This window comes from Panthera pardus, unplaced genomic scaffold, assembly GCF_024362965.1.
Source record: "Panthera pardus isolate Hobbes unplaced genomic scaffold, ASM2436296v1 HiC_scaffold_16, whole genome shotgun sequence".
Lineage (NCBI taxonomy): Eukaryota > Metazoa > Chordata > Mammalia > Carnivora > Felidae > Panthera > Panthera pardus.
Window position 1 is genome coordinate 45,309,042 of NW_026526721.1, and position 24,535 is coordinate 45,333,576.

Consider the following 24,535-nt stretch of genomic DNA (forward strand, 5'->3'; position numbering starts at 1 on the left):
AACTTAAAGTTGTCCAACCAGGATCAGGAACAAGGCAAGTATGTCACTCTCACTACTCCTTTTGACTATCATACTGGAAGTAGTAGCTAACGTAAGAAGACAAGAAAAAGTGAGGAAAGTACACAGCTTAGGAAGGAAAAAATAAAACCGTCCTTATTACAAATAACATATTGTCTATGTAGAAAATCTGAAAAAACCTTGCAATCTGCAAGGTTGAAGAATACGAAGTTAATAGACAATATATAAAAGTCAATTGCTTTCCTACATATCAGCAATGAACAAGTGGAATTTGAAATTAAAAACATATACCATTTACATTAGCACCCTCAAAATGAAAAACTTAGGTATAAATCTAACAAAATATGTGCAATATCTGTATGAGGAAAACCTTAACTCTGATTAACAAAATCAAAGAAGAACTAAACATATGGAGAGATATTCCATGTTAATGATTAAGGAAACTCAGCATTATTTAAATGTCACTTCTTTCCAACTTGATATATATTTTTAATGTAACCCAATAAAAATCCCAGTAAGTTATTTTGTGGACATCAACAAAGTGATTCTGAAGTTTATATGTAGTGGTAGAAGGCCTAGAATGGATAACACAATATCAAAAAAGAACAAACTCAAAGGACTGGTACTACCTGACTTCAAGACTTATAAACAATAATCCAGACATTGTGATATGGATGAAAGAATAGACAAACAGGCCAATGGAACAGAATAGAAAGTCTATAATAAACATAGTCAACTAGTCTTTGACAAAAGAGAAAAAGCAATACCATGGAGCAAAACTTGTCTTTTCAATAAGTGGTGCTGGAACAAATGGATATCCACATGCAAAAAATAAAAACAAACAAAAAGCAAAATCAACAACAAAAGAACTAAACACAGAATCTTACACCCTTCACAAAAATTAAGGCAAAATGTATCACAGACCTAAATGTAAAACACAAAATTATAATAATGCTAGAAGAGAACATAGAAAAACCTAGATGATATTGGATATGGCAAACACTTTTTAGATACAACTACAATGACACAATCCAAGAAAAAAATAATTGATGAGCTGGACTTCATTAAAATTTAAAACTTATGCTCTGCAATAGATGATGTTAAGAGAATGAGAAGACAAGCCACAGACTGGGAGAAAACATTTGCAAAAGACACATCTGATAAAGGACTTGACTAAAATATACAAAGAACTCTTAAAATTCAACAACAAGAAAACAAGCCATTTTAAAAATGGACCAAATGCCTTAACAGTAACGGCACCAAAGATATACAGATGGCATATAAGCTTATGAAAGGATGCTTCACACTGTATGTCATCAGGAAAATGCAAACTGAAATAATGAGGTACCACTATGCACCTATTAGAATGGCCCAAACTGGTAACACTGACACTAAATGTTGGTAAGGATGTGAAGCAATGCATTCATTGCTGGTAGGAATGCAAAACGGTACAGCCATTTTGGAAGATAGCTTTGGGGTCTCCTAACAAAACTAAACATATTCTTACTGTATGATCCAGCTGTCACCCTCCCTGGCACTTAACCAAAGGAGTTTAAAGCTTACATCCACATAAAAGCCTGCAACTATAAACATGCTATGAACACAGATGTTTATAGCAGCTTTATTTATAATCGCCAAAACTTGGAAGCAATGAAGATGTCCTTCGTAAGTGAATGGATAAATGAAACTGTTACGCATCCAGACAAAGGAATTTTATTCAGCACTAAAAAGAATAGAGCCATCAAGCCATGAAAAACATGGAAGAATCTTAAATGCATATTATGAAGTGAAAGAAACCTATCTGCAAAGACTGCCTACTGTGTGATTCCACTATATGACATTCTAGAAAAAGCAAAACTATGAAGAAAGTAAAAGATCAGTGGTAGCCAAGGTTTGGAGATGGGGGAGGGAGGAGTGGTGGTGTTGGTGAATAGATGAAGCACAGAGGATTTTTAAGACAGTGGAAATACTCTGTATGAGACTATAATATGTTTATGTCTTTATAAATTTGTCCAAACCCATAGAATGTAGAATACAAAGAAAGGACCCTAAGGCAAACCATGCATTTTGGATGATCATGATGTATCAATATAGGTTCATCAATTGTATCAAATGTACCATTCTGGTGGGGAATGATTTGGGGGAAGTTATGCATATGCATGTGCAAAGGGCAGAAGATATATAGGAAATCTCTGTCTCTTCCTCTTAATTTTGCTGTGAACCTAAAAGTGCTCTAAAAAAGTAGCCTTTTTTTTTTTAAAGAAATAACTTGGTGCTTTCTGTCACTCTCAGAAAAGATAGGAAATTAAATTTCAACCTGGTATTAAATAAATTATTTCTTTTTATGATGTAAGGGTGTATGTTGCCCATTGATTTTTCAGGAAAGTAAGAGGAGAATTTCTGATATTAAATTAAATATTTATATTAAATATTAATTTATATTAAAATTATAAGAAATACATGTAATTGTAGTACTGTAAGGTTTTATGAAATAATAACTATTAAATTAAGTCAGGGGCTGTGCTATATGTTTTATATGTGATTCTCACTGCACCTCTGAGTTAGATTATTCTATTCTCATTGTAGAGATAAGAAAACTGAGGCATTCCTTAGTTTTCAGATGGTCCATTCACATTTCCTACCATGCAGAAATTCTACATTGATGAGAACTGTACCAGGCAACTTCATTTCTAATAGGTAAAAGAGCCACCTCTTTAAATGTAGTGTAATCCTTTCTAGGCTGAAAGAATTTATGCTTTGAATTCTATTCAGTGGCTTTGAGAGTCCTAATAGAGGAGAGGTAGGTAGTGTACATTATAGAAGAGGCAGATTTCATCTAATAGTGCACTGTCTAGGAAGATGGATTGGAAACATAAAGAGCTAATAACACCAAAGATTTTCTTTGCTAGGTTATCTTTTATACATTAATTATAAAGAAGGACCTGCTTAAATGGATACTCTTCCTACATAGACTGTTTCTTTTGAGAGTTCTTTTCCTTACTCTGCACTTGAGTTGGGAGATATTATCAGAGAGCTATCAGGAAGATGAGTTGATATAAAGACAAAGTTTATTTCATTTGTAGTATAAGCTTATTCATTTAAGTGACGAATGAATCCTCATTGTATAGGATACTGTGTCACTGTGATATGGTCAGATCATCCCTGTATTTAAATCCACATTATAGTTCTAAATCAGATATCCATTAAAACTTGTTTAACTTGGCAAATTTTAAGATAACTCTTATTTATGCATCTGTCTCTTACTAGATATTCATTTTAATAACATTCATAAATAAATGTCACCTAATATATAAAACCGACTTGGGAATTTTTCATGTTTCTCTATAACTCCTTTTAAGACAACTATCTCCAAATAACTTTGTAGAGCAATATGCGTTATTTTCCAAACTTAAAATATTTTTATTTTATTTTTCTCTAATTTCTAGAGTATTGTTTGTGTCTGGCCTTACTGAGGCACACATCTTACATGGATGACAATTAGATTCTTTTCCTTTTTAAAAAAGCATGTTTCAGAAGTAGATCCCTCAGTGCCCCTTACATTCCTGAAATCATTGTTGCACTATATGCTAACTAATTTGGATGTAAATTTTTTTTAAAAAGCATATGTTATTTTTAAATCAAATGAGAAGAAATAGCACAATCAAGGGATTGTCTGCTACATACCGGTGCTGTGCCTGGCTTGTTATTCATATGATTTTATTTAATCTTCCCACCTGGGCACTAAAATAGTCCTGATTTCAGTCAGTTGCCAACAACTTCCTTTCTATTTGCTCTATATAATGAAAGAATTGGAAAATCTCGTTATTTTCTGTTTGCATGTATTTTTTTTCTCTCTTTCCCATAGCTTCCCTAAACTTGTTTCTTGTTTGGGCAAACAAGTTTTCTTTTCCCTAGTAATCGTTTCTTACTCATATTTTGAGTTTATCACACAGCTTTTATGCAAACCAAGGGGTTTTGCAACCCTTCTGCCCACCCGAACTCACAACTATGGGAAGCAAATTCTATTCTCTGGGAGTCATTGCTGCTACCTAATTTGACTTCAGTCTCTCTTCTTAAAGTTTTTGAAATCTTTCTTTCTAGAAGTTAATTTGGTTGGTTCTCTTTTATCCTTTGTTCTCCTTTGTCACTTCCAGCTAGACTTTTTCCTTTCTTTTAAATGTCAAACAAATTCTTACATTTCTTGATCAGCAAATTTGATGCTTATATTATTGGATCCAGTAAAATAAATTCAAGGGTTTTACTTAATGCTACACACACATGTACGCACACATGCATGCACGCACACATGCTACATTAAAATAAATCAATGTAAACAATTGTAATTATCTTTCAGAAACATGATGGCCATTTCACAGTCATCCAGTTGGTCGGTATGCTCCGAGGCATTGCATCAGGAATGAAGTATCTTTCTGATATGGGCTATGTTCATCGTGATCTAGCAGCTAGGAATATATTGGTCAACAGCAACTTAGTATGCAAAGTTTCCGATTTTGGTCTCTCCCGGGTACTGGAAGATGATCCAGAGGCTGCTTATACAACAACTGTAAGTTTGCATGTCCTTTTCCAATATATAAGTTGTTCACCTTTATTATTTTTAATGTTATAAGAATAATCCTTTTTGGCTTTCCTGATTTTCTACTCACACCTCTCATTTTCACAATTTAACATCATTATTTAATTGAGAAATAATTGCTTTATCTGAGTGCCTGGTTTAAAAACAAAAACAAAAACACCTTCTTATATTTAACTGTTTTTTTTCTTTCATTGTACTGGACTTTAATATCATGCTTGAGTTCCATGTCATGACTGCCTTTACAACAAATCTTCCTTTTCCCAAGGCATTTTTGATGTTTAATAATTATTTCTTAAATGCAGTTCTATACAGGACAATGGTGAATCAATTAAGTCAGTGATAGTGAAGAAACAATGGTTATGAAATTACTTTTTTTTTGCCCTCATAACAAATGTTATGGATTGATCTGATCATACTTAAAGATGAACAAGATAGGTTTCTCTAGAGATACATAAGTACCCTCTAAACTTTTTTCTGACTGATGCTTGGGAATTGTGCGAGCAAGAACAATAGGCTAAAACTTTAGAACCAAACTATCACTGTAGATTATATGATCTCAACTTAATTCATTAATAGTTTAAGCATTTCTGAATGCCCCAAAACCAGTTAATTCCACCAACCTTTTTGCAATGATTTCAGGCTCAAAGTCTTTCTTCAGCTATCTTAAACCTAATAATTTGTAAAATTATACTATATGTTGTTCTTTTTTAAACAAAACCTTCACCATTGACTTGGCAGTCACCTTCAATGAAAAGTAAGTCAGTAAAATTATTCAAGTTGTTTTTATCCTCTCCTCTTTTCTCTAACCTTACACATTATTTTAAAAGAGACAAATCCATTATTTAGTTCCCTTTTATCTCATTTTCTATGAGTTTTTTTGAAACATCAGTGTATTCAATTACTCCAGAAGGGATGCAAGTTTAATATTATGAATGAAACATATTATGCCCTTACCATATTTATGGTGTAAAATGCTCTATATCACCTTATTGATGATATTTTCATTATTTTCTAAGCAAAATGAATTAATCTCTTAGAGCCTGACATATAAGGTAGCAATATCTATTTATCTTTTAATTTGACCAAAAGCCTTCATAAAAATAAAAATCTATCATGTCTCAAAATAAATTGTTCATTTCAAAAATGAAGTATTTTCTTTTTTTTTTTCAAAAAAATTTTAATGTTTATTTTATGATTGAGGGAGACAGAGTGTGACTGGGGGAGGGGCAGAGAGAGAGGGAGACACTGAAGCCAAAGCAGGCTCCAGGCTCTGAGCTGTCAGGATAGAACCACAAACTGTGAGATCATTACCTGAACTGAAGTCGGATACTTAACTGACTGAGCCAACCAGGTGCCCTAAAAGCAGTATTTTCCAACTCTATTTTCTAATTGGAAGATGTCATACATTTTTCTTTTTTTTCAAGGCTTTTCTCTTCTTTTTATTGATGTATAACTTGAAGCAACTTTTCAAGTTACAGAACAGTGTAGATAAGATTTTTCTATTATGCGTATTATTTTCAACCTTGGAGAATGGTGCTTAAAATTATTATATAAATACTATGCAATATATGAGGTGCCTGGGTGGCTCAGTCGGTTAAGCATCCGACTTCGGCTCAAGTCATGATCTCTTGGTCCATGAGTTCGAGCCCCATGTCAGGCTGTATACTGCCAGCTTGGAGCCTGGAGCTTGCTTTGGATTCTATGTCTCCCTCTCTTTCTGCCCCTCCCCCCTCATGCTCTGTGTCTCTCTCTCAAAAATAATAAACATTAAAAACATTTTTAAAAATATTGTGCAATATAATATTGCAATATTATTGCAATATTTTAAAAATATTGTGCAATATAATATTTATAAAAATTCCAACAAATGTGATCTACTAAAAGAACAATATGATACAGGAAATAAAGAATAAAATAGGAAATAACTACTAGACTCTTTGTATGCCTATATGATATATTTGAAATCCTTATTAAATAATATTTTAACTACTTTTTAAAATGGGAAGCTCATAACTAAATTTAAGGTGCTAATAAAATTGGCAGGGTCCCCCAAATTTTGAAGCATATATAGGTTTTATTGTGTCAGATTTGAAATCCAGATTCCAAGCATGTTCTTCTGTCTTACATGATTTTAGAGGCTGGAACAATGCTATTATAATTTAATCTGACTACAGAATTAAACATCAAGTTAGGTAACCAGAATATTAATTCTCCAAAAGTGCCTCTTAGAAGCTATAGATTATGTCTCAATTAAGAAATAAGTTGCTGAATTTAAGAGGTATCAGTTGAATGATAAATAATGTGATTCAGTACTTTTTATTGTTTTTAATGCCAGTTTAATGTACAGTGTTATATTAGTTTCATGTATACAATACAGTGATTCAACAATTCTGTACATTACTCAGGGCTCATCACATAAGTGTACCCTTAATCGCCTTCATCTATTTCACCCATTCCCCCAGCCACCTCCCCTTTGACAACCACCAGTTTGTTCTCTATAGTTAAGACTCTGGTTGTTGTTTTTTTTTTTCTCTTTTCCTTTGTTTGTTTGCTTTGTTTCTTAAATTCCACATATGAGTGAAATCATATGGCATTTGTCTTTCTCTGACTGATTTATTTCACTTAGCATTATACCTTCTAGATTCATCATGTTGTTGCAAATGGCAAGATCTCCTTCTTTTTATGGCTGAGTAATATTCCATTGTCTGTATATACCACACCTTCTTTATCCATTCATCTACCATTGGACACTTGGGTTGCTTCTTGGCTATTTTAATTAATGCTGCAGTAAACACAGGGGTTCATATACCTTTTCAAATTAGTGTTTTAATATTCTTTGGGTAAATACCCATTAGTGAAATTACTGGATCATATGGTATTTCTATTTTTAATTTTTTGAGGAAACTCCATACTGTTTCCCACCGTGGCTGCACCACTTGCATTCCCACCAACAGTACACAACGGTTCCTTTCTCTTCACATCCTCGCCAACACCTATTGTTGTGTATTTGTTTCTTGTGTATTTGATTTTAGTCGCTTTGATAGTTGTGAGGTGATCTTATTATGGTTTTGATTTGCATTTCCCTGATGATGAATGATGTAGAGTATGTTTTAACGTGTCTGTTGGCCATCTGTATATCTTCTTTGGAGAAATGTCTGTTCATGTCTTCTACCCATTTTTAATTGGATTATTTGGGTTTTTTTTTTTAGATGTTGAGTCCTTTAAGTTTTTTATATATTTTGGAAACTAACCCCTTATCAGACATATCATTTGAAAATATCTTCTCCCACTCAGTAGGCTGTATTTTTGTTTTGTTGATTATTCCCTTTACTGTGCAGTAGCTTTTTATTTTGATATAGTCCCAATAGTTTAATTTTGCTTTTGTTTCCGTTGCCTTGGGAGACATATCTAGAAAAATGTTGCTGTGGCCAATGCCAAAGAATTATATCTGTGCTCTCTTCTAGTATTTTTATGGTTTCAGATCTCACATTTAAGTCTTTAAGCCATTTTAAGTTTATTTTATGTATGGTGTAAGAAAATGGTCCAGTTTCACTCTTTTGCATGTAGCTGTTCAGGTTTTCCAACATCATTGTTGAAGGGATTGTGATTAAGGACTTTTTTTTTTAATCTCAGAAATACCTAACTCTTCAAAGGCTCCTGGAGTACGAAATACCATACTGATTACCTCACTTTATAATGAATATGACCATTTTCAAGTAAAACACTAGCATTCTTGCCTTCAAAGAGTTTACCCTTTTACAGGGTAGACTCATGCTTTCTTGTTATTCAGAGCATTAATTGTTGACATATAGGTCTAAAAAGAAATATGGAAGTACCAAAAAGCAGAATTCTGGAGAAGACTTTACAAAAAATTAGAATTTGAACCAAATGTTAAAAAATTTCACTAGGCAGATTGTTGGGGAATTGAGATAGAGGAAACAAAAAGAGGAAAAAGATATGGAAATTTGTGGAAGTGAATGGATGTGTTGATGGAAATGTGGACAGTTTAGAATGGAGAGGAGCAGTGGACAACTCAGGTTTCTTAGGAATAATTGTGAAGGTAGGTGGGTGGCACTTCAAAAATTTGAAGGTTTTCTATTAAAATTAAGAGAGACACTGATTTATTTAAATAGGGGAATAACAAAATACATGTATGTCTTATGAGATTATTGACAACAGTGTGAAGGAAGGAAGGATTGAAGGACAGGGAGACTGGTTATAGGAAACAAGTTAAGGCATTATTGCTGTAGACCAGAAAGGCCATATGGCTTTAATTAGGGCAGTAGCAATTGGAATAAAGAGCAGAGTAGAGAATTGAAAATTATTATGATGATGATACAATTTACAAGACTCAGTAACTAATTAGATATGAATTATAAGGAGGAAGAAGGATTTAAAAATGACACCAATAATTCTAGATTGAACAACTAGTTGAATGGCGACAACATTAATCAAGACAGAGAATATTAGAGATGGCCGTTAACGGCATTAGATTACAAAGCAAAATTATAGTAAAGGGTCACAGGCACTCTGTTTCAAAGTCGTCAGGGTAACGTGAGATTGAGCATTGGCATTCTGTTGCAATTGCATGTCAAATTTTTAGGACTTTATATAAATTACTTAGTCCCCAAATTCTTTCTGCATTTCCTATTAAAAGGAATGAGATTCTTAGAAAACTTTACTGCCTAGTGAAGATATACCTAAACTCAAGCACATCCTGTATAATAAAATACAGGAGAAGGATGGTTATTTATATGAAGTTATTCTTTGTTTTATAAAAACATTTACATGAAAATAACTTTAAAGAGCATGCTCCATTGATACATTTTTTAAAATATGATTTTATTTTTTTAAGTGTTACCTGTATATAACTTTCATAGAATATATCTTTTACCTTAAATGATTTTTATTTTTTTCTCTTATGTGTAACTATAATTGTTACTTCCTTATTATTTATAAATGTTTTTATAATCAACATCAGAAGTATTCGGAAAGGAAGGCTTGTGAAGTGTTTTAAAAACAGGGGCAGCTGGGTGGTTCAGTCGGTTAGGCTGTGCAACTTCAGCTCAGGTCATGATCTCTCAGTTTGTGAGTTTGAGCCCTGCATCCATTGGGCTCTGTGCTGACAGCTCAGAGCCTGGAGCTTGTTTCAGATTCTGTGTCTCCCTCTCTCTCTGCCCTTCCCCCATTTGCGCGTGAGCACGCACGCGCGCACTCTCTCTCTCTCTTTCTCTTTCTCTCTGAAAAAAAACATTAAAATAAATTAAAATTTAAAAAAAACAGGAAAACATCATAGATGAGTATTTTTTTGTAATCTTCAGGAAAACAATTCTTGGAATATAAGTATGCTACATGGAAACTATCCCTTCCTAATCAAAATAGGAGCAGAATAAATAGACATTTTCCATTAAGATGACTTTACCAATTTAGAGAGCCACATACCACAGCAAAGAGCAGTAAGAACTGGTAAACAGACAGGCTGGAAAGATAGAGTGACCCGTGTGATTCCAGTACTGACCATCGCACTGAACTTACTGATCAGTATGTAGCAGATGAGCAGAATGGCCATTGGAGTCAGTGTGACCAGACCAGAAAGAGATGTGACAAGAGAGATTACTTTGCCAACAACTAGTAACAATTATTCTAGTGCCTTATTTAGAAGATATATACGTGTAAAAAAAAAGAAGAAGATATATACATGTAGTATATAAGACCATATTATCTACATTATAAAACACTAAAGTAAATAAAGGAATGAGAGTTATGACAAATACAAGTAGAAATTTTAGTATGTCTTCCTATAACTTAAGAATGTTTTGATGTTCTGCTTCAGATCTAAGACCTATTCATTCAGCATGTACTCCACGGAATTTATTATAGAGTTACCACATTCAAGGTCCTATTCCTTTGGAGAGCCAATAACCAAAAATCAAGGGATTCTTGAGCATGGATAAATGATAACACAGAGAGGGGAACAAGAGTAACCAAATAGAGTAAAACATAATAAAACCAATAAGTGTGCAGACACCAAGAAGGGGCAATGCAGAACTAAAGGTGCCAGTAGCAGTAGGAGAATTTCCTGGTAAGCCCTGTGCTAAAATACATCAAGCCTTTGCAAAGGGACCTTGAGAACTGATAATTTAATGAAAACCAAGAAATGTGCATGGGGGCTAAAGCTAGGACAAAAATGCCCCAAAATGGGATCTAGACAAGGACTGAGGCCTTTTGTTTACATGCCAACCTTACAAGGCACTTAGTAAGGAGAGATTGGCGAATGATTATGAACCCCACCTGACAATACATGTACAATTATTGATACATGGCTGACTTAATCATACAATATTTACTGAGTTTGAATTGTTCTCATTTGATTACATGGTTTTCTGTCTGTTTATAATTTAGATGCTAAGAAATCTCTTTTCTGAATCTTGACACACATTCACATGGACAATGTTTTATATCCAATTCCATGGGAGGGACTCTCTCTCATTGGAATATTGCTAAGCAACCAGTCTTAAACTTACCTTGAAAATGTTAAGACTCATTGTTCTCATTTATGGAAATGATGTCCTATTTACCTGAAAAGAACATTCAAAGATATATTATGGCTCACACTTACCTGTTTCAAGAGATAAATTTTATTTAAAATACAATGGCAGTCACTGTACAGATTTTTTTCAACTATAATGATTACTTTTTTTATACTTTAAAGATCAAAACAAAATGGAAGAATTATTTTATCACCATATCTGCTAAAAATTCTAAAACTCTTTGATTCTAACTTTAAATTGTGTTCATTTTATGTTATCCACGGCAAACTTTGCTTTTTCATTTGAGAGCAGCAATTCCATATGAGTATTATTTTCTTAGTGGAAATATGGACACTCACAACTGACAGCACATAATCTGCATAATCACAATTCTGTTAACATCTTAATTCTATTTACTTTGCTTTCATAAGACCTCTTCCAAGCTCCACCTTTTAACTTCCCCTCTTCTACATAAGGTATAGGAGAAGTCAACTCTATCAATCTAAAAAGTCATGGTCTATACCCAACATGCAGCTAATTATAGCAAATAATGGAGCAGCAGGAAGGGGACTTATTTACATGCCTATGCCAAAGTTAAGGGGAAATCTACACAAGCTTCCTCCTTTACCTAATTCAACTGCATATAAATTGGCTTGACTTTCTGAAGGGAATTTTTGAATGTTGAGATATGTCCACCTTTAAGAATAAATATTTTTAGTAAAGGTGAGATAAAAATTATTTTAGATCATTCACTATTCTGTCTTTAAGTACTTTAACATGAGTAATTAAGATTCACCTGGAGATTATGCTGAACCTGCTAATAAAACATACTCAGAATTTTCATTCATTTTCTGTATACTTTAAATAAAAAAGTTACAGTAAAAAGTTTTGCAGTAAAAAAATTTTTTAATATTTTTATTTAAAATCTTATAATATCTGGGGCACCAGTCGGTTAAGCCTTCAACTTCAGCTCAGGTCATGATTTGAGACTGTTTGAGAGTTCAAGCCCCGCGTCAGGCTCTGTGCTGACAGCTCAGAGCCTGGAGCCTGCTTCAGATTCTGTGTTTCCCACACTCTCTGCGCCTCCACTGCTCTCTCTCTCTCTCTCTCAAAAATAAATAAACATTAAAAAATTTTAAATCTTATATCTGATGCACTGAATAAAAGAACTCTCACTGAGAAATGTTTCTAATTTCTTAGATTTTGAAAAATAAAACTTTATTTTTAGGTATCGTACTAGTGTTTCAAGTCACTGATGGTAGAGGTGACATTGTACTAAGATATAGCATTTGGTAAGATGCATGTTACACTAAGTCCACCTTAAATGAACCAGAAGAATAATTTTTTTTTCAATTGCTCCTTCAGATTTAGCCAAGCTAAAAATGGAGGGGGTATGACTGTTTAAAGCACAAAGGCAGATTCTTGGAGTGCCTGGGTGGCTCAGTTGGTTGGGCGTCCGACTTCGGCTCAGGTCATGATCTCACAGTTCGTGGGTTCGAGCCCCGGGTTGGGCTCTGTGCTGACAGCTCAGAGCCTGGAGCCTGCTTTGGATTCTATGTCTCCCTCTCTCTCTGCTCCTCCCCCACTCATGCCCTGTCTCTCTCTCTGTCAAAACTAAATAAACATTAAAAAAATTAAAAAAAAACAAAGGCAGACTCTTATCTTAGGTGGATGACGATGAAGCCTAGTAGTCCCCAAAAGCTACATCTAATAGCATAAATAGAATATGAGGACAGGCACCTGCACAAAATTCACTGAAAAATTAAAGTAAGGGAAATGATAGTTTCTTCTAGGCAAATGTAAATTCAGCAGCCTAGGTGAATGTAAATACTTTTCATAAAGGGAAAAAGTAAGAAAAATAGCAATGTTATCAGAATGCTGTATATGAAGATTTAAATAACTTATTTTTCAATAAAATGGTGGTGAACAAATAAATCTTGGAAGAATGAAAAACAATGAAATCCTGGTGAGAGGAACCAAATTCGTCACTAAGAAAGGAATTATACAGTTTGGGGAAAACAAAAGAATGACTCCTCACACACTATGATAGCACTCAGTCAAAATCAGTCTGATATATAGACCATTATAATGAGCTGAAGAGAAAGAAATCAATGTGTCATATTAGGTTTCCTAATTTCAAAGGAAAAATGTGCCCTTGAACCAGCAAGTATCTCATGGACTAATTCGTGAGAAGAAAATCTAATGGTTTTTATTCATCTTTGTCAATATAAACTTTCTGTAAAGGGAATTCTAATGATCTAATGTGTGGAAGCTGTATTCTCAGAAATGAACATCTCTGCACTCTGAGGCCAAATGCCAGAAAGCAAATCCACAACAGTGGGGACGAAAGGGCAACAAAGCTTTATACTAAACCAAAGAGAGCATGTGTTCAATGCAAAGCAAGAGTCCTCTTCAATAACTGTTCAAGAGGTGAACACTACACACACCAGCTTGGATCACAGACTGAGAGACCCAAACTCTTAATGGTAGTTGTCAGCACAGAACTTCTTTGAACTGTGCTACTTGAGTGAACTGATAACAGCAGATGTTGAGCATAATATGGACATGGGAATCAAAAGCAGATGAACATAAGAGAAGGGAAGCAAAATAACATAAAAACAGGGATGGAAGACAAAACATAGGAGACTCTTAAATACAGAGAACAAACTGAGGGTTGCTGGAGGGGCTGTGGGTGGGGGATGGGCTAAATGGGTAAGGGGCATTAAGGAAGACAGTTGTTGGGATGAGCACTAGATTTTACACATAGGGGATGAATCACTGGAATCTATTCCTGAAATCATTATTGCACATATGCTAACTTGAATGTAAATTAAAAATCAATCAATCAATCAAATACCAGAGAAAATTAGTATCTAAAGAGCCATTTCCTGAAAAAGCTTCATTTCTGAAGCATAGGAAACAACAGTGTGTGATCATTACAGAGTTCTTTGTAGAAAAACAAATGAAAAAGATTTGAAGATTACCATCATACACAGAAGAGAAAAGTACTGAACAAACAGCTCTATCAGAAATCTGGAAGATAGAGAGGACCATCTAGCTAAGTCATACATCCCATTAAGAAGCCAAGCCATGCTTTGGGAAAATCTCCATTTGCCATTTGTGCAAATCATCTACAAAAACAAGCCCTTTGTCTTTCTAGAATGCATTTAAATTTTTTTTGTTGTTTTGTTTATTTATTTTTGAGAGACAGAGAGATAGAGGAGGAGCAGAGGAGGAGCAGAGGAGGGGCAGAGGAGGGGCAGAGGAGGGGCAGAGAGAGAGGGAGACAGAATCTGAGGCAGGTTCCAGGCTCTGAGCTGTCAGTACAGAGTCCAACACGGGGCTTGAACTCATGGACTGCGAGATCATGACCTGAGCAGAAGTCGGAGGCTTAACCAATTAAGCCACCCAGGCGCCCCGGTCTAAAATGCATTTTAAAGAAAAGAAGCTAAGGCCTTAGACCTGGAAGGGCATTACTGAAGATGAGACCACTAAGAAACTTTCTGCTTAGTACTCAAAGTTTGGTGTGTGACTTTCAGGTAATTTGTTTTATTTGTTAAAGTAATGAATTCCTTTAGATTTGTGTAAAACCCTGGAGAACAGATTTATCATTTACATTTTTGAAAGGATTTCCAGAACTTAAGACAATATGCTATTTAATAGCTGCTTTATTAATTGCTGATAACTAAACCAATAAGAAAAGGGTAGAAAATAACTGTAACATTTTTCCATAAAATTACATTTATTTCTTCTCTAACATCACTGTTAATCACAACCCATCAAATAAATAAGCCTAAAATAATCCTTAATGCATCAGAAAGAAATGAAAAAATTGCATTACAAAGCAACAAATGTAGCACATATTGAAGCATTTACAACAATGAGTCACAGAGGGAAAAATTCTGTTTTAAAGTCTGTGAACACATACTGTCAAAAGCTTTGAGCACAAAAGTATGCCTACAGCATAGATAAGATACAAGACAAATGGTTCATAAAATCACATAATACATAAAATCTTAATCCCTGCAATCATCTGACATACATCCAGTCCTTATAACCTAACTGGTAATCAATGAGGAATAATCAAATGCTGAAAAGTATTCAGCGTACACCTGATGATTAACCAAGAACCACCGCAAATACCAAGTGCTGTTTGTTTTTGTGTTGGCAACATCCAACACTGTCTAATTCAGAGTTAGTCTCCCTGCTCCCAGTGATTTTAGAACAAACCCAAACCAAATTGATTTACTGAGAAAGATCAATCAGCAGATGTTCAGCAAGCAGAAAGTACAGTGCTCACTGGCCCATCTTGCTTGTGCAAAAGAAGATGAAATAAGACAATGAACACAAAGCTGCTGACTTCAAACCTAGAGCTTCAAAGATATCACCTGAAGAAACAGTCATTATTAATGCTTAATTGCGAGTTCCACTTCTGATGTTGAAATAATGCTTTTTGTTGTTGACAATAAAAATTGGAAAGAAGAACATTATAAATAAATGTGGGATAAATCACATCAAAGCTCTGTGGAAAAGCTTACTTATTCCCAGTATAAAAAGCTTCATGTCAATAGCAAAGAAATTGAAAAAGGTTATCAGTTATTTATACTGTCAGTAGTCAACCCTGCTAGCTACCTATTAAACATCTCTTGTCATCTCTTTCTTGCTAACAAAATCTTTAAGTTTGGATGTTTGTAATGAGCTCAGATCTAATAAAATCATGATTTATATAAGCCAGTTATATTTATACCATTGTCCTCTGACACTTAACGTTTTACACTTTTGTCACTTAGAAGTAAAGGAAAGTGAGAAGCACAACTTCTAGAAAATTTTCTGGTTGAGGTCTATCCAAAATAATATTGACTAAAGAGCTGTCTAATACTGGCCCTTACTTTCCTTTATTGCCTTGAATATATTTTGGAAAGACAGCACTTAGAGCTGTGACAGCCATCTTTCATACATGAAGCAACAAGCCGAAGGAGACAAACCCAAAGCTGAGGATGGCCAGGGAGGAAAATTCAAAAAAACCTAGTTCATGATGCAGGGATATAGTACAGTACTAGAGTATTTGACGACAGAGATCCTGGTTCTCTGATGAAATCATTGCACTTCTGTGTCAATACAATGATTTATAGTGTACAAGTGGAAACCACTTACTCCATATTTGCTTATAATTTAATTAAATGCCATATTTGCTTGAGTTCCTGAGAATTTCACATCTATAACTCTATGACTTGGAATCCAAAGACATTCTTATATAGTAATCAATAAATAGATGGGGTGCCTGACTAGCTCAGTTGGTTAAGTGACCGACTTCGGCTCAGGGCATGATCTCACTGTTTGTGAGTTCAAGCCCCACATCGGGCTCTGTGCTGACAGGTCAAAGCCTGGAGCCCACTTCCGATTCTGTGTCTCCCTCTGTCTTTGTCCCTTGTCTGCTTGCATTCTGTCTCTCCCCTTCAAAATCAATAAATACTAAAAATAAAAAAAAACAATTATGTTATGAAAAAGTAAAAAATAAATAAATAGAAAACCTCCATATTCATAGAGGATATAAGTGGAAAAATTCAAAATGAAAGTTTGAGTAAAATATCACCTTAGTCATACAAACTAACAAGACTAAGAAGACTGTAAATGTACAGTTAGTCTGAAGATGCAGTTATCATAATTTATTCATTTAACATATATTTCTTAATATTATTAAGCAACAAGTTGGATAATGGAACTAAAAGTGCTTAGAATCTGAGGAGAGAACAGACATTAAATATTCATGCTAGTGAATGTATTCTTAAAATCTGAGATTTATACAGCACATGTGTACTGAGTGCCAACTATGTGCCAGATACTGTTCTGGGCACTGGAGATATTCCAATAAACAAGCTTTTCTCGTGGAGTTTACAGTATTGAGCATGGTGGGAATAAAAATAATTGTTATATAAAAATAATAAAGTTATTTTTTAACTGAATCTCAATCTCAGATAATGATAAATACTGGATATATAATATTTTTTTATTTTTTATAATTATTTTTTAAATAAAAGGGAGTAGCTACCTTGGAAGGTATGTTCAGGAAGTACCTCTTTAATGAGATGGTATTTGAAATGAGACCTGAAAGTTATAAAGGTACACGCCAAGAAAAGATCTGAAGTCAAATGTTCTAATATAAAACAAATATAGATCCTAAGGTAAGGACAAGCTTGGCATATCTTAAGAGTAGGAATAAGTCCAGGATAGCTGACACATTGAGGGATTAGTAGGAAATGAGGACAGAGGGGCCAAATCCTGCAGAAACTCAAAGGTCATGGAAAGTAGATATTTTATTCTAATTGCAAAGGGAACTCATTGGAAGATTTTAAGCAGGTGATGACATAACAGAATTTGTGTTTTTAAGAGCTCACTCTGGCTGATATGTTGAGAATGAATTAATTGTAGAGGGTCAATGAGAGAGATAGCAAGGAGACTCATTCACCCCACCCTAGACAGGAAACAATGGCAGCTTGGTGGAAACTGGCAATAGAGAAAATAAAGAGTGGTGGGGAGATTTGGGACATCTTGTGTCAATAGCTTTGCCTAGATGTGTGTGTGTGTGTGTGTGTGTGTGTGTGTATGTGTGTGTGTGTTTTAAACAAATGAGGAAGTTGAGGCCCAAAGAAATTAAGTGGTATGCACAGCTCACATGGTTCTTCCATTGGAAATGGTGTCATTTAACTATTGCAGTAATGACAATGTTAAGGGAGTGTCCCACAAATGAATCTTCCTCCTCCTCCTCTTCCAATACTTCCCTTTGAAAATTCTCTTCTATCATTTGCAAATTCCCTTCCATCTCTCACCTCTGAGTCCCATGCAAAAGGAATAGATAGTAGTAGTTGAAAGTCTTGAAGATTGAGAAATAAAGAGATTGATCTCTTAGTCTTTGGTGATGTATATTTTGCTTACTGAACTTTTAAAATTATGCTGTGATGATAATTTACTTTTATGATAAAAGATATATATATATGTATGTATATATATGTGTGTGTATATATATATACATATATATATATACATATATATGTATATATATATATATATAATACAAATAGAGAAATAGCTCCTAGCAGAGCTCCAAGATATCCTTCTGACCAGTATATATGACGTTTCACCTTGGTATTAATCAGTGACTAAAGAACACGTTTATGTAATTGTTTTAATGCAACTTCTCCAATCAAAAAGATGGCTCAAGGTCATTTCACTGTACTACATTTATTTTTAAATGAAGGATAAGATTAAGGAAATGAACATTACCATTACTGATTTTTAAAATGGAATTCTGGGCAATAGTCCAAGAAACCTCAGATTCTTCCTCAGAATTTCAATTCAATACCTATCCCTCATTGTCACTCCATGGCCTACCATTAAGACCCACAGTCATCAACTTTTCCAAGCCCATAAACAATCATTAGGAGTGCTAGACAAAGCACTACAGACTCTTGGAGTCTGCTTTTAAAAGACATGAAATTGAATTTCAAACATTACAAAAATTTATTGGCATCCTTGTTAAGAAATAAATACTTTTTCTCGCATTTATTCATTTTGTCACCTGGCTACCCCTGCTTGGTTTATGCTAGCTTACTTACCAATCAGGGTTTCAAAGGACAAACATTTGCAGTCATGGCTCATTACAGGAAAGTAAAAGAAGGCTGCCGAAAAGGAGGCTGCAAAGAGTTTTCCCCAAACTCTCCCTTGGGCCTCTCTCTGCAAAGAATAGCTCTGAATGCATCCATGATCCATCAGTATTTTCATATATTCAGATCATGACTTGTTCGAATTAACATAAACACAGAAAGTTTCACTGTACCTAGTTTTGCCTCTTTAAACTTGCAATAAGAACAGGGTGTTATTATATGAAGCATGCACATTATTCAGTTGTTTAACCATGCTCTTAATCAGTGTATAATATGTGTCACAAATAGGCAGCTGCTAGATGAATTATACATAAAGATAATGTTTTCTAGATTACTCTTGCCTGTATATGTTGCATAATTTAGGTCTCAACAGATTCTGGTCCTTAATTCTCTTCTTTTTATAGAAACCGAATCATTACCTTTTTCTTTTTAGTGGTTCAAAGGTTTATTTTTCATATATGCTGTACAAGTAAAATCTCTTTAAGGGAAGGTAACATCTTTAATTTAAGTGTTTGTACCATTTATTTTTGCAAAAGCTGAGATTTCTTTTTTTTTTTTTTGTCTTTAGAAAAATTTTCTGACTCTTGTACTAAAGTTACAAATACATTTGCTTTTAGAAATAATTGCTACTCAAAGGAGGACACAAATTCAATAGAACTAAATTGTGCTCTAATATAAAATAGTAACTAACAAAATCAAGGGGTACGCTGTGTCCCCTCATCTTCATGCCAACCTCCATGGAGTTTCATAAGCAAGACATTTCAATACCCCAACGTGTATATGGAATCATTAAGTAATGGAGAAAACAAACATTACAGACATAATATGGTTAAAAAACAGTGGATTATAAATTTGGAGCTTGAATTTTAATCTCAGTTTGGCAATAATTCAGTGAATAAACATGGATCATTAATTTAAAACCCTTGTGCCTTGGGGAGCCTGAGCTCCTCGATTTCCACATCTTGAGTAGAATTAACAAAGCTGTCCACTCTCCACTTTACAGAAGTGTTACAACAACCAAGATAATAAATAAGCTGAAGTGTGGATCATAGCTTCTTTTGGGATTAATAGCATAAAAATCACCTAAGGCACTTCTTAAAATGCAGATTCCCAGTTTCCAGCCTCAGAGATTCATTTTCATTCAGTAGGTCTGGGGGAGGAGTAGCAAGGTATGATCTGCAAATCTGGATCCCTAATAAACACCCAGCTAATTGTGACACAAGTTATTTAAAGGTTCCATCCTGATTAGCTGCTCTAATACAATCTGGACACATATCCAGTCATTTCCTCCACCAGCCTGACTGAAGTCCCAGGCAGGTAAAATATTTGTCAGTACAGAGGGAAAGGGGATGCGAGAGGAAGGGAGGAAAGTGGTGAGGGCAATGGGAAGTTGGAATTGTTGGCATTCCAATAAGAGAACATACCACAAAACAAAAATTAATAGTTTATCTGACATTAATCTGAATATGTACTTCATTTCTCTCCAGTACTGACTGATGTAGAAATGTATGCCCCTCTCTGGGCACTTATTGAAGACCTGTAACATATTGTGAACATACTCTAAACTATGATATATAGCTTGCCCAAAAACATGAACAAATTTTTTTCAGATAGCAAAGTCATTTAGTTGCACCAGGTGCGGAATTTTATCTCAGTCTTGAAACAGTTGTGTATTTTTCAAATTATGCCATTGATTGTTTAATATATCTAAAGCTGGTGGGGTTTGAGGGTACTTGGAAATGATTAGGTTTTATTTGAACTCCAGTATACCTTATGGGAAATGGAAGAAACTGTAGGAAGTTTAGTTTCTGGATTTTGACCTAGAATATTTTTTCTGGTTCTAAAGTGAAATGCATTCTCCACACTCATCCTTAGAAACCACAGTAGTCTTAGGATTAGTTGATAAAAACTGCACATACTAAGGGGAAAAAACGACATAAAAGCATAATAAAACAAAACAAAATAAAACAAAACCTTCATGAAATCATCAAATGATGCTACCACAGGGAATCCATGCATCTGTATAGACATGCCCCCTTGTGGTGAACGAATGGGACACAGGACATTTGAAAAGTTTTGAAATGCAGAAAAAGCAACTTTGTTTTTCTTAGTTTAATATTGTCTGAAAAAGAAGGTGTATATATTTTTTATTTTTTTTAATGTTTTTATTTATTGTTGAGAAAGAGAGAGACAGAGCACGGTCAGGGGAGTGGCAGAGAAAGAGGGAGACACAGAATCTGAAACAGGTTCCGGGCTCTGAGCTGTCAGCACAGAGCCCAATGCAGGACTCAAACTCTTAAACTGTGAGATCATGACCTGAGCCAAATTCAGACTCTTAAATTACTGAGCCACCCAGGTGTCCCTAGAAGATGTATATTTTAATGAGCTCTGATCTACAAGGATTTTATTTGTGTGTTGTTTATTAAAGCTTAATAACTCTGAATCATTTACCTATAAGAACAGAGGAAAGATCAGAGAAAACTGATTGAATCCTAATATTTAACTGAGAAATTTCTCACATTTAAATTGAGACAAAAATGTAGACTTTAAAATAATTTACCATTGTTCTCACCTATAAAATTTAAGGTACGAGTGGAAACATAATCCCTGTGGGGGGGGGGGGGAAATATATATATATAAAATCAGAAAAAAGGAATTGTTAAAGTAAGCGAAAGCAGTGTATGTTTGAAATAAATCAGGTAGGGGACACCTGGGTGGCTCATTCGGTTGAGCGTCCAACTCTTGATTTTGGCTCAGGTTGTGCTCTCAGTCCTGGGATGCAGTCATGGGATAGAGCCCCCATGTTAGGCCCTGTGCTAAGCATGGAGCCTGCTTGGGATTCTCTCTCCCCCTCTTTCTCTGCCCCTCCCCCTCACTCTCTCTGTCTCTCTCAAAATAAACAAACAGTTAAAAAAGATAAAATCAGGTGAAAGACCAGAATAGAGAAAAACTTAATGAAAAAAAAAATGCAGACTCTTCATTGACACTTTTAAATACCAATGCTAAGTTTTCTTGCATTGGAGTGAAACTCCTAGTTTTGAGAATATTTAAGAGACCATGAAGAGGCCATTTAATTAAGGGCCAGAGTGCAGTACAACCATGATTTTAGCAGGGGATTTAAAGCAGTGAGAAATTCTACAGATTTGGGCTCAGTAGCTTATATCTAATGGATACATGTAAGAGAAAAATGTAAATAAAAAACCAACAAACCTGATTAAACTCTTATTAATAAAGAGAGAAACAGTCAAGAGTTAAACCTGAAAAGAGTATTAAAATATACAATACTCCAGTGGATTTTCTATTGTATTGGGGAAATTACCAGAAATAATAATAGCAATTGCAGGCACTACTTTGAAAAATAAATGTCATTTATTTTATAGATATGTTTTCCCAATCTATTTTGGATATGAGGATAGTAATATATAAGTTAATTGTCAATAAAACAATTCTAAACTATTTTTCTGGATTACTTCATATTATACATTAGATTATAAAACCACAGAATTTAGACCACATCTGTTCAAGTAAGAATTTCCCCCTCCTACCAACACTATTACCGTTTATTCAAGTATTAGAAAATAGCCCAGACAAATACAAAAGCATTTTAGCACCTAATAAGATCATAAGGAAGTGTATTTGTAAATGGCTAATTTTCTTATCCTGAAACGAGGGAATATAAGGAAGTCTCGAAAACCAAAGCAGTCCATTTTTTGTGATATTTTGAATTAAGCTTCTGGCTAAATATTTCTTTTTTTGTTTTTAATTCCTATTCTTGAAACCTTATAAAACACTGACAGAAAGAGTATATTATTAACAATCTTAAGATATAATGCCATTTATTAATACTCCCTTTGGTATTTTGCACTGTTCTCTGGAATTTTTAAAACTATCACTATATATCCATTTTTACTAGTTTTCTAACTTTGAATTTTTAATGTTAATCCAGGTCACATTTCCAGGATAGTCTCTAATAAAAGTTTTTTGAAGCTCCTCATGTCTCTCCACTGTCTAGATTGTAGCCATCCTGCCATTCACATTGGCAGGAAATGCAGTACGTGTGAATCTGAACTTTGGAATGTGAAGGGTGTTCAGACTCATTTAGGAAGTCTCTTGTCCCTCACTGCACATGGCTTGTATTTAACTTGTCTGGCACAATCCAAGGCAGAAGACAGGATGAATGAACTAGGCCACAATTTACAAGAGGCAGACACACAAGAATGAGAAAAACAAAAATGAAATATGAATGTGGCACAATGTGACAGAAATGTGCCCCATTAAAACAGGATTCTGTAAGATGTATTCCATGCCTGATTTTGTCTGCGCTGTCCCAGAATCTTAGCCGTCATGGTCAGACACGGTCTGCCGGTGAAGGTATCAATAGATGACAATATCTGGAGAGTATTCTTTAATTCCAATTTCATCGGGATGACAAAAGGATGACTTAAAATATCTTGAAACCAGGTTCTGAAAATAAAACAAAATACATTTTACCGTAGATCTATCCAGTGTATAAGAAAATGACATCCTAGGGGTGCCTGGGTGGCTCAGTCGGTTGAGCCTCTGACTTTGGCTCAGGTCATGATCTCACAGTTTGTGGGTTCGAGCCCCACGTTGGGCTCTGTGCTGACAGCTCAGCCTGGAGCCTGCTTTAGATTCTATGTCTCCCTCTCTTTGTCCTTCCCCTGCTCATGCTCTCTCTCTGTCTCAAAAATAAATAAACATTTAAAAAAATGACATCCTAATATTAAATCCCAAGTTTTTCTCAGTAAAAATATATATAAAGCAATAGTTCTATTTTGATCTAATCTGAATTCTTCCAGTTTTCAATGAGGCTTTTCTTGTTGTTTCTATCAATACATTTGCTCAAAGTTTACGTTAGGTGCATTCTCTTTCATTTTATTTCTAAGGCAAGTTACTTCCCTTAATACAGTAGAAAATGCTAGTTCCCTGCTGTCTTTGTAAATCCAAAAATAACATTTCTTTGTGTGGTAGCATAGCACCACCAGTCTCTTTCTAGTCCTCATACTAGACACTGCATTTTTCATATAAATGGAAAATATTGATAAAGAGGTCTTTTGTGGAACATTATCAAGAGAAGTTTAGGGGGGAAAGAATTGTAGTTAAGACCAGGCTCCCTAATGTTGGTCAGCTAACTTGGCGTCGGGGGTGGGGGGGAACTCAAGCCCCTACATTCATTTAAAGAAAGATATTAACATACTGTAAGAGTTCTTCCCCTGGCTTCAAACACTCAAGAAACTTTATAGAACATGGAGTTTGTGATGGATGGGGCACTATTACTGAGACAGTTTATAGTTCATAAAACTCAGGTATTCAAGTGGCAAATTCTACAATTATACTACAAGTAGTATAATCAGGTTTGCAGACATCCAGACTAAAATACCTATTAGAAATTTTCTCAACCTAACTCTCCAGTCATTTTGGGCTGCCATAACAAAACACGATAGACTGGGTGGCTTAAACAGCAGGAATTTATTTCTCATAGCTCTGGAGGTTGGAAGTTCAATATCCAGATGCCAGCTTATTCATTTCCCTGGTGAGGGCTCTTTCTTTGGCTGGCAGACAGTTGCTCTCTCACTGTGTCCTCACATGGTGGAAAAAAGAGAGAGCTCTAGCCTTTTCTTCTTATCAGGACACTAATCCCATCTTGGGGACACTAATCCTTATGACCTCATCTAAACCTAATTATCTCCTACAGGCTCCACCTCTAAATA

At 34.7% G+C, this 24,535-nt stretch overlaps 1 protein-coding gene across 7 annotated transcripts in view; it reads left to right on the forward strand.

Moving 5' to 3' along the window:
* The window catches only part of EPHA6 (EPH receptor A6), an 858,920-nt gene that overhangs the window by 748,701 nt on the left and 85,684 nt on the right, over positions 1 to 24,535 (forward strand). For all 7 annotated transcript variants that reach the window (XM_019448105.2, XM_019448107.2, XM_019448106.2 and 4 more), the window contains one exon: positions 4,373 to 4,582. In XM_019448105.2, coding sequence (XP_019303650.1) covers positions 4,373 to 4,582 — 210 coding nt within the window. The remainder of the gene's footprint in view (positions 1 to 4,372; positions 4,583 to 24,535) is intronic.